The following is a 12,212-nucleotide window of genomic DNA, read 5'->3' as shown; positions in this document are numbered from 1 at the left end:
AAGTTTTTTTTACAAAAATAGAGACAAGTTTTTTTTTTACTTGTTACCTGAACATGTAAAAATACAGTTCTGTTACTTACCCTCAGGTCTTCCTTTGTACTGAAGCTATCAAGGAGCTGTTGATAATGTCTATCAGTCATTTGTCGCAAGAGTGACAGCAAACAAGAGACAAACTCCCCCTGTTCAGATAAAGCCATGAATAAACATATGAGAGATTAAGCTCAAATACAGAAGACACTATAAATTGTCATATGATAAGCATTTAAAGTAATTAACAAATGCAAGGGAAATTAATGACAATTAGAAAACATTATTCCATACTTAATGAAAATACGTTAATTTAGCTATAAATTTCCTTCCCATTTAAATAATTATTTTTTACTCAAAACAGTTTGCTTGCACAGCATAATCTAGATCCAGAAGAGCTAATGCAGTAAAAGTTTGTTTTGTCATTTATTTCCCTTGTATTTGTTTTTAAACAGATTATTTAGATTGCTAAAATTACAACCTCTTTGTCAACTCAGTTTTGAAACAAAAAAAAAGTATTTTGCAACAATTCTGGGAAAAACACTATTGTTTTCCTTAAGGGAAGAAATAGCTGGGAATTTTTCAAAACTTTTCTAATTGAAATACCATATTTCTCAAAAAAGAAAAGTCATTTATACAACTGGACGAAATTTGAAAATGTTTTGATAAAAAGTTTTCTTGGACCTACAGTGGAAGTTCTCATTAAACATACAGATATATATATTTACACACATACATATATAAATGGAACTTAATCATAGGGTCTGGATTGCATCCCAGTGCTGTAGAAGAAAAATTCTAGTATCTTGCAAACTTGTTCAAAAATGGGAAATAAACTCTGGCCCTTAACTACCAGAAATGGGAACAGGACTTGGAAAACAAATGGGTATGGAAACATTCCTTTAAAATGCTGTCTTTCACTAGTTTTTCAAGTGAAATTTTGGGAGTATTTTCCTCTGTCTTTCCTTAAAAACAGAAAGCAAGATAAAATAAAGGAACATGTCTTCACAGAAATGGTTGTTTTGGATTTTACATTGGAAGGGCTAATACACTTGTGATTATACCTTAGATACTTGGTGGTATGCCAGGTGCAGGCAACACAGTGGTAAACTAACAAGTATGCCTTGCCCATAATAATACTCTACACTGAAGTAATGATCCCAAATTAATGACCTTCCTGCAAAACCATTGCTGCTTACAATGGGCACAGCTTTCTCAAAACAACATCCTAAGTCTATAAAGTATGTTAATCTTCATGGTCTCGGCCTAACCAGCAAGGTTACAGCTGTTATCTTGTAAATATCCATAAGGTAGCTGAAAAACTATTTCCAATCCTAACAGGTTCTTTTCAGAGAGCAAGAAGACCTGGGTCTTTTATCATTATTTTTTAAGAGTTGCAGTTTCATTCTATTGAGTCTCAATATGATTTTATCATGCTATTTAACATAATGTAGGCTCATCTAAATAGGCAAATTTTGGAGACTTTTATTCCAGTTATAAAATCTGAGACCAGTCAGATTTGTCTAATTAGCCAAAATATGAAAAGTAAGTAAAGGTCTAAGTTTACCTGATTGTCAGCTTGAGTGACAAAAGTTGTGTATGAATCTTTTGAACACTTTCCTTCCTGCTTTAGCATTTGAAGCAGTCCTTTCTAGTCACCTTTTCTAGTTACCTTCTATGATTCCACACTTACTTTGACTTAGAGGAGTATACTAAAAATCACAGTCTATTATAGAAAGCTGTACCATTACAGCTGACAGACAGATTAGCTTTAAAATGGTACCAGCTTTAGCTAATTGTTAACTTACTTCTAAATTTGAGCTTTTGATTTAAATTTAGGTAGCTATACAGGCAGCTAGTTTTTAGAACAACAATGAATATTCAGCTGCATTTGTTGAACTCAATATGAAAATATATTTTGTTAAGATTTCAACCAGTGCTAGCCACAGACTAACTAGTGAGGGGATATGTCAGTCATGCACAGAAGCAAACTCTACAAACAAAATTGCCTTGATAAAGAACATGAGGACCAGATCCTACTGCCCTAAATAGAGCCAAGCCGTAAACCCAAATTCATTTAGGTAGAATCCTGAAGTAGTTTTCTGTGTCTCATGTATTAAACTACATGAAGCTGACAATTAAATTGCAATTCATTTAAACTCTCAAGGACTAAACTTCCAAGATTTCAAATAAATAAAGATTTGCTCTAATTGGTTTGCTCTCCGCTACTACATTTTTATTAAGAAAACCTACAGATCCAAATCATTGATATCCTAAAGCAATTAAAGTATAATTTTCACTTTCACTATTCCATTGAATTCAATGTTAATTAGTGCAACGCTGCTCCTCCCTCCCCCCCCCCCCCCCCCCGCCCCCCCGTAGCCATGTTTTTTATTTTCTTTATGAACTGCAGAAAAACAGTGACCTGTGGACCTATTAGATCACACTGCAATAAGTTTGGGACTATGTCCAAAAGTAAGATTATATCTGGTAAAAAAGGTATGATAGAATTTTATCCAGTGTGCTGCCATGATACATCTCACAAAGGATATTTTATGATGGGTGCAGCTTGAAATACTGGTAACACACTGGAACAGACTCTACGGCTGTACTTGCATCGGGTACTTCATCATACTTGCTCTACAAATAGTTCCAAGAATTTGGCTCTATGCATTGCCATAAGCCCATGCTGCATGATGTTTCTACATAAATGTATGTAATTGCCTTATGCTGTGCTGTGAGTCACTTCCACATTAAGTATTCTTTCAGATGCCTGTGGTGACAATGACATGGCTTTTCTTATGCATAAAAAGAAAATTTTGCAACTTGAAAGTATTTTCAGTCTAATTTTTGATAGCGTGAAAGAATTAGGCTGTCATGGTGCTTTACTAAAACTTAATCTGAAAGCGAGCGGATATATCAGAAGAAACCAATAAGCTCAGAGCTTTGCTGCACTAGGAGTCTAATACTACAACCCCTGCTTCAGCTGAGCTTTCTTGTAATGGTCTGATATGCCACACAGAGTACATTTGTAATTTTATAATTTACAGATAAAAAACCCAAACTCTTAGATGTATAGTCCTACTGAACCACAGTGATTAAAGCTTGGTGTTATCCTATTACAGAACTTGGTCAGCTTCAAAAACACTTCAAATAATGTTTGCTCTTTGTGGGATAAAATAAACAAACAAAAAAGGCAACAATGCATTTATTTCACAGGTATTAAATGCTTTTTCAAATGTTTCATCTCAGAGGAAATTCTAGTTTGGAAAGCAGCCATCTGTTCATTAATAAAAATGTTACAATGTAAAAATAAGGCAATGAATTAATTGTATAATGAGATGGTAAATCACAATGCATAGTATATTCTCTTCACAAAAAGTTACCCCCTTACTTCATACTGGGGTCATATCCCCTGCCATATTAGAAGAGATTTGTCCTTCAAATGCAAACTGGGAACCTTGCTGAAAACAAAGCAAAGTAATTCTTCATTTTATTTCATCAATGGCTCAATTTCAACACTCTAATTTGCATGAGTTGTTATATCACATTGACCAAAATATCATTCGTTAATCTTCTAAATCCATCCTCTATGCCCTACCTCAAGTGACAGAAATGAAATTCAAATGCTCAGTCCAGAGAACCATAGAATGACTTGTGATTAATAAATTTGGATTGATACAGGCTAGCATCACAGATTCTGAAGGCATTTTTAGAGCTGTTTCATCATGTAAAAATGTATGTGTCTTAGGAAGTAAATTGCTATTAGCTGATACTCTTTCAGGAGTATCCACTCTCAGCAATTCAAACTTAGTGAGAGATTCAGAAAGCTACTGAAAATCTCAACAAAAGAAACAGTGAAATAGTTACTCACCTGAAATAACCTCAAGAGTTACTTTTTTTTTTTTTTAATTTAAGGTCACAAAATATAAATAATATAATGAAAAATATTATAATTTGAAAATGAATAAAGTGCAATAAGTTCTCTCTGTTCTGCTCATTCTCTGTTTAATACACAAAATCTTACCATTGAATAACAATACAAAGGCAGAATTCTCATGAATTTAATAGTGACAGTTATGAGGTATTTCATTATAAGAAACTTACAGTCACATCTTGAAACTGGAGGCGCATAGCAGAGCCTGATGGCTGCGGTCGGCTGGTGATCTCTAGTATTGTCCTTAACAGAATATCTAGTAGGCTGTTTACAATCACATCAATTTCTTCCAGGACAGATTTTTCCTTAAATAATCAATAAAACATTTAAGTTATAAAAACAGAAAGGTGACCACAGGCTTATTTCTTTTGATGTGGCTTTAGAAGCAAATAGAAGCTTTGCAATATAAGCTTTGTTACAAATGTTTTACTTGAGATCAAGTTGAGATATTATTTAATTCTACTGATGTTACCTTACAGTTCTCAATTAATTACGTTGTATTGAATTGCAGAGGACAGTTACAGGGACTTTGAATAAATAAGCATTCATCAAATTAACACAACTATTTTCAATTAATGTTTAGAATAATATAGACGGGTTTTTCAGTCTGGATAATTATACATAATGCCCATATATTTCCTGGGGAAATTGCCAAGAGAGGCTTAAAGTCCAAAAAGTAGAATTCTGTTTTCACACTTTGAAACTATCACTAGAAACAAACAGATGGTGCTCAACCTTCAAGACCTGCTTCAGCAGTAAGGACCAGATACATTGCTTTCCATCAACTGAGTAGCACAAACAAATTAGTCATTTATGTAAGCCTACAATTTGTACACACACAACAACAATACAAAGAAACCAGTGTTCACCACCAAGAGAGACCATGAATACCTTAATTAGACACAAGAAAAGACTTGATGAAGTCAAGTTGTATTTTTCCCTTTTAAATGAGACGAAAATATGTTTTCCCTGTTTCAGCAATGTTTTCTGTCTCCATGGCAGCAGACAACACCATCTTCATCTGAACCATTTTATCCACAATTTAAGATGACATTTCTTTGCAGAAAGAAACACTTCATAATCAAATGCACACAACCAAGCTAAAATTCAGCTGACAAACAGAATCATTCAACTTTGTCGGCATTGAGGTGTAGGAGTGAGATTTTTTTTCCCTTCCTACACACCCTAAGCATATGATTTGTAACAAAACTCAAAACTCCTGTTTGGACTCAAGATGAGTCTAGTGTCATGGCCGTGTTCTCTGTCACTTCATCTAGTGTCAATCAACTGTTAACTTTGCTACTTATGAAGTCAGACAATATTCAGTGTACTGAGGAACTGCTGTCTCAAGATGTACAAAACTCATGTACAAACTACTGTTAGAATGGCCAACAGGAAAAGAAAAAAAAAATCACTTTTCAAAGAGATGTCACTTAAATTCACTTGTTTCATCAACCTCTGAATTATCTGGATCACCACAGAAGGAATAATATTGTGAACTGATCCACAAAAATCAAGTGGCAGTCAGAAAGTTGTTAATACTCTGTCACTCAAAGACTACTGAAAATAACATTTATGTATCCTGCTCACTGGAGAAAGTTTTACGTAGACATCAATTTATGTTACATACTTCTCTAGAGTTCATGATCAGAGCAACTTGGTGAATCCAAATGAAAGATCTCCTGAAGTTAAGACCAGGCTTTGTCCTAGTCCAAAACCACAGCTATGCTAATCATCCACCCCTTTCTCTTGTGAAGGGGTACTAACACTAATCCAGGAGCAGCTGCAATAAGAACATTGCAGTGCCAAAGCTGCAGGTCACATCTGCACCAAATCAGTGACCGTGAAACTTTAATTTCTAACAGTAGTATGAAATGAAGAAACATACAACAGTTCTCACCAATGCATTACAGTGTAAGGTGTGCCAGCCTTGGTTTGTACGTACTGCACTGAATACAAGCTACGTTTATTTCTTGTTGTCTTACATCCCTTTGCCTGTCAGAACTTCACCATCATCTTCATGCCTGCAACAGACCTACCTCATCTAGCTCTCATACGCATTTTTCTCAGATGAATTTGCAAACACAAACATTAGATACAGGCCACAAAATTTACCAACTAATCCCTAAGTACAATTCCTGCAATACTCATACTAATCCCTTCCCTATATCATCTTTGTGTCCCCTATGACTAAACAGCTCATGATAAATAGCCCATACCTCAACAAAGAAGTGGAGGTTTCTTTCTGTCCAACACAACACTCAAAAAGAGACAAAGCTTGGCAAAAAATAACATGCCACAATTGAAGTATTCTTTCATGGAAAGAAAAGGTGCCTGAGAAATCAAATTTACGTTTGACTCATTACACAGAGAATTCTTTAAAATGCTCTTGGTCAAGGTCCAGCTTCTGTCATTACTGGGTGCCATATAAAGAAGTTCAGTACCTCGTGGCTGTGACATGCTGTTTACTTACTGAGCTGTTCTTCTTGATGAGACAAAATATGTTGCTAAGGATACGTGCACACATTATAAGATCCTTCTGTTCTTGTAAATGCATGTGGAGATGATGTAAAACTACTGGAAGAAGAATATATCGAGAATCTGAAATAAACAAAAACTTTTATGAGTAGGAGCTTCTAGCAGAATCATTTCATTTTAATACAGATATTCAAATAAGTCTTCTGTTCAGAGCTCTAATTCTGATAAGCAAAAGTTTTTACTTGCTTAAACCGACAGTTTTGATAGGTGGAAGCCTTTACATCATAATATCATAACAAACAAAATCAAATATTTGAAGAATGAACAACGTTTGAAAAGGCTTTATGTTGTACCATGGACAGAGACAAACACCACTGTGTGCAATGTAACGGAAATTATGTATTTATTTTTATATTTTAAATATTAAAATATTTATATATTTTATTTATATTTATATATTTATTTATATTATATATTTTTATATATTTATTATTTTATTTATTATATTATATATAATTACCATGCAGAAAGAAACATAGCACAATAATACTCAAATTCAAAATGATGTGGAATTATGCTCTAGCCTTTCCTGCTATGTGACAGGATCCCTTTGCATGTTAAGGTCACAACAGACTTTATCTTGAAGTTTTGTTATTCTGCAAATGAGTCCTAATTTATGGACCAGCAGTACTTTCAGACTTCTTTCAGGATTTGTGCTTTTCCAGATTCCTCACTCCTACTGAGTATGAGCAATTTAGACTACTGGTGTCTACATTGAATAATCTGCCTTTCCTCTAACCATTTCCTTTTCTAAACACAGCTCTTTGGTGCTATTTTTAGTCCTGAATTCTCTCAAAATGATGCAAGAACTTCATTAACATGCTACTTCTTCTTGCTTCTTTTTCTTATAAGTGAAGACAATGTTAAATGGGGAAAGTCCTAACTCTTAAACTTGTTATAAAGGTGTTATTCAACACCTATTTGCAACTTGACAAATGGAATGGGTGTTATCTGTTCTCATTTTTTTGTTTGTTTGTTTCTAGATCTTTTCCTTAATTGAGAAAAGATGCTTTCATAGAAGTATACTTGAATTATTTCCTCTATTAAAACTTTAAAGATGATTATATTACATTATCTAAATATATACACATCTACTCAGTTCCTTTTGTAATGTAATTATTTCCTAAAAATTAAATTTATCTAGCAGAAAAATTTCTCCTTTAGAATAATTTTCCAACCAGGAAAAACTCCAGGTTTCATCTTTGTATAAATACATTTTCTCCCTTCAAATATTACACCTCTATCATTTTCCAGGAAGGAGAAAAATTAGGTTTATTCTGGAATTTTATTTATTGAATGTTTCCTTCATTTGCTGAAATATAGCACTTACCTTGTTTTTCTCATTATTCCCTTGTTTTCACTGTCTAATTATGCATATAACACAAGTAAAATCATAGATACAAGTTGATTTGTACAAACTATTTAAATATATTCTTGTTTTCAAAAAAAGCTTGTCTGCTGTTTTTGAATGGGTATTTCATGCTTAGCATTCCCAGGCCAATAGTTGAATCACCACTCAGCTACACAACAGTCACAGAGCAGTTATGGTACCTCCTTCACACACCGCTGCTGTGAGCCTTACCCTGCAGGCCATGGATCCTCTGAGGACAGCAGGTCCTCAGGTCCTCCTGCAGCTACAACTCCAATCCCTTAGCCCAAAAGGCAAGGAGAAAATTGTAGCAGCCTGTACCAAGGTGTTTCATCCTGATTAATTCCAGGCAGCATCCTGATGAGCACCTGCAGGATTTGGTGCCTCATTTTCTGAGGTGCCCCCTCCTCTGTGCACTGCACAGAATGCTTCCATATGCTTCCTGGCATTATGAACTCCATTTAGAAGACCAAAGAAACTATGTGTGGCAACACCTGACTTGTAAATAATCAACTTCCATATTGTATAGCCTGAAGTGTCTCAGGTATAGCTGAGCATCCTCAGTCAACAGTTTGGACTGTCCCATTTTTCCAAAAGCTCCATAATATGATCAGAAAATGTGGTTTATCAAGTGGATTAGCAAAAAACATGTTACGACTTGCAACTATATACTGGAGATAACAGTACCTCTTACTGAACTGACAACCACATATAACACAGCTTTGTACATACTCCCTGTAAGCCCGTAACCTATACACCTCGCCGTCTTGACCTCTTTAGAGGAGAGACCTCTTAGACGAGAGATGTAGCGATAACACAGAACAGGACAGCTAACATCTTCACCTCTGATCAGGCTCAGCCAAGGACTATGCAGGTAAGTTTTGAGAACGTTGCATACACCACTTGTCTCAGGTTATTTTTTTCCATAAAAATTGCCAGCTGCAATGTCAGCCACCGTGTATAATAAAATTAATGAGTGCAGGGAATGGTGCAATAATCAGAACTCCTAGCCATCAGTCACTGTCCTAATTTCTCTTCTGTTCAGAAAGCCAAATTAGCTGACTGTTTAAAATGTTAATACTTGTCCTTTGCAAATATTATACAGAGAGAAAAAAATATGACATTGAGTTTTTCAAGTTCGTGCTTGGCATGACTGGAAAGAGAGACCACTCTGGGCAATCCTTGTGCCTTTCCTGTGAAAGCTAGGTTAACATTAAACATTAAACCCACAGCACAACTTTCCCCCTTGCTTTTCAGTTAATGGTAAAGCACCTGCACAGACATACAAAGTTTTCTGCACTCCAGTGTATTTTAAAGCTTAGAAAGATGATATTCATTTCAATGAGTACATCTGAACAGATGGTCAAAACTTCAGCCTACTTGGAACAAGAACTAGTCTAATTGGACATCTTTAAATAAACAGTGAGAAGCTCTTGAACAGTGAAAAGTGAGGAAGTTGCTCTTATTTTTGATAGTTTTATTTGCACCTATTCAATTTATGCTTGCCTGCTTGGAAGAACCACTGTACTTGGGGGATGTAGGAGAAGAAAATGCTTAAGCCAAACAAAGTCAGCACTTCAATTCCAAACCAAACATATATCCCTGTTCTGCAACTGCACTGACATGTCACTGTTCTCAGTCATTTTTCAAACCTTTATGAAGAACTGCTTTCAAAATTGCCTGTAGTGCTGCAGAAAAAACATGGGTATGGCTGAGAAACTCCTCAGTGCCATAGATGCAAAGAATTACTTGCATGGCTTTTACAAAATAATTTCCGGTCTTTGCTAATAAAGGCTGATTTTTATATGCATACACACACCCCTTCCCCAAGAGGCTGGGGTGTATAAGCACACATACACAGACTACTCCAAGGAATAATAAATTGCTATGGAAGACAAATTAAGAAATACTAATTAATCTGAAAAAGATCCTGGAGTACTAGAAAAAAAAAAAGAAAAATCTATGGATCAACTTATAAAATCTTTACATTTTGAAAAATTTGAGTTAGTTTTCTGAAGTGTGTGTTAATGGTAGCTTGCAATGAGCACTAAAATATGTTACAACTGTTATTAAAAAGAAGTTGTGAGCCTTTTGAAAAATTCGTGGAATCAGAGGGAAAACATAATACTGAGCTCCCAACCTGAACCTCCTTATCAGTTAATAGTATCTTTCTCTGATCTTGCTAGCATTTTTTTTTTCATTTCAATAGTAAGTGTAACATGTAATATCAACAACTCTGTGAGCTATTTCAAAGATATTAAATTATTCTTACTGATTGCATCTAGATATTCACCTCTGAGTGGCTACAGAAACATAGTTTCCAACACGTACACTCTCCTGTGATACACAGGATGCAATTCTCAAATAAACTCATTCAAGGGGACAGACTAGGGGAAGCAGTCAGTCTCAGAAAGAAAATAAGTAGAGATTTGTCACATTTCTAATCTATTGATAGTAGATTTCAGTGACAAATAAGGAAAAATAATAAAAAAGCAGGTAAGAAATACATTCTATATTAAACAGAAATTTTCATATGAACAAAATTAAATAAACACATGAAGATGTCCTTAAAACAACAACTCAGCATTTTTCCTAGGTTTCTAATTTTTGGCATATATGATAATTATAGTGTAAATGGTCAGAGAATTGAATTCCTCCTTTATTTATCTTTAACAGTTTGCCTCACTAATAGAGAAAGTCTTACCCAGCTCTTCTTGAATAGAGGTTCAAATCCTCATATTCTAAGAAGACGTATTTCTGGTATGTAAGAACACCTACCATGAGATAAAGAGCTGCAATCCACACTATAACTGGTCTATGATACAGACTTAATCATTATGATATTTTCCTTTTCTAGTTGTTTACCCCACTAATGTAATCTCTCTTCTGGGAATTGATCCACAGTGATTCCAATAAAATTCTTTCTCTTTGGAGGAAGAGACCTAGATGTCCCACTTACACATTTCATGTTTTCTTAGCTATTAAATTCACAAGCTCCAATCAGTACCTTTAGAAACAAACAAAGTTATTGGTCTGCTATTTGCCATTTAACTACATCAAGATGCATTTCTCTGTTATTGGCCTTAACTCTTCCCCAAAGCAAGTTATAACGATACCTAATGTATAAAAGACAACAAACAAGAATAGTAGACTACTGATGTATCAGAAACGACAAAGGTAGAAAATTTTCTGGGTACAGGCATATATGTCGGTCACCAATTTGGCCACTCCACAAGTGGCAACAGGGATGCATCCAAAGGTATACACCCAAAATACCAGCAAACTGGAAGACTGACCAAGAGGCAAAAATAAAACCGCTAGTTTTTATCAGCAGGAAAACCAACATCTGTTACTTTTTAGACACCAAATGTAGCTTACTACACAGTAGTATATATGGAAAAATGTGCAAAGAAGTACAGTGCTACCTGCTAATTTTTCATAGGAGCCTGGCACAAAACTGCTGTTGACATCTTTTAACATCTCTGTAGTTGTTACTAGAAGAGCTGTAGTCTAAACTGTAAAATTGCTAAAAATAGTTTCCATTGTATTTTAGAGGCTCAAGCCAGAGCCTCAATAACAGAGACACTTCAGACTCCTATCCACAGATTTTCAGTAAATACAATATATAACCAATGGGACACCTGCATTCTCTAAAGAGAAGTAGGCAGAGACCAGGTGCACTGAAATTGCACTTAACATCTGTGCTTGGGCATCTTAAATCAACCTTGGCATGTCTGACATATGTTTTCAATAATATACCCAATATACCTCCAGATTTCAGCAAAAGCACAAATGCGGTGTCAGTTGATTTCCGCAGCAGTGGGAGCTAATGTGTTAGTTGTTCAAGCCTTAGCAGCACAAAATGCATACCATTCCCATGCTCACGTATTCTCACTTGCTTCTCAGCAAGCTCCACAAAATAGAAAATGTTATCGAAGAAATGCCCTCCTCATTTTTAGGAGTTTGAACAAATAGTTATTTTCTGCATTCCATATCTAGTCCCAATGTGTCAGCTAGTACTGCAGTTTGAAGTGTTCATTATCTTCATCTGTGAGGCAGAAATCAATTATTTTCACAGCAGCAAGCTTCAACTTCATGTTAGGATGTATGGTTTACTTTACACTTTAACATGGCTTAGTGCAGTATTTATTTTCTCAATAGGATTTTCAAAATACTTCCCTCTAGGGATTGACTAAGGAAGGTCTATTCATATTTTTATCAATTTAAAGAGAGAAAACATTACCAGGAAAGAGACCAAGACCCTGATCTCCACAAGACCCTTCAACTCAAGGATGACTGAAATTACACTGTACAAGTATTTGCCTAAGATTTCTGTCATGG

At 35.1% G+C, this 12,212-nt stretch overlaps 1 protein-coding gene across 5 annotated transcripts in view; it reads right to left on the bottom strand.

The window, feature by feature from the left end:
- DOCK4 (dedicator of cytokinesis 4) overlaps nucleotides 1-12,212 on the bottom strand; it is a 247,477-nt gene that overhangs the window by 66,374 nt on the left and 168,891 nt on the right. For all 5 annotated transcript variants that reach the window (XM_038185208.2, XM_038185199.2, XM_038185205.2 and 2 more), the window contains exons 24-26: nucleotides 6,438-6,565; nucleotides 4,135-4,269; nucleotides 81-179 (exon numbers count right to left, since the gene is read on the bottom strand). In XM_038185208.2, coding sequence (XP_038041136.1) covers nucleotides 81-179; nucleotides 4,135-4,269; nucleotides 6,438-6,565 — 362 coding nt within the window. The remainder of the gene's footprint in view (nucleotides 1-80; nucleotides 180-4,134; nucleotides 4,270-6,437; nucleotides 6,566-12,212) is intronic.

The sequence above is a fragment of the Anas platyrhynchos genome, chromosome 1 (genome assembly GCF_047663525.1).
Source record: "Anas platyrhynchos isolate ZD024472 breed Pekin duck chromosome 1, IASCAAS_PekinDuck_T2T, whole genome shotgun sequence".
Taxonomy (NCBI): domain Eukaryota; kingdom Metazoa; phylum Chordata; class Aves; order Anseriformes; family Anatidae; genus Anas; species Anas platyrhynchos.
The sequence above is the reverse complement of the archived record's forward strand: the minus strand, read 5'-3'. Positions and strand labels throughout refer to the sequence as shown.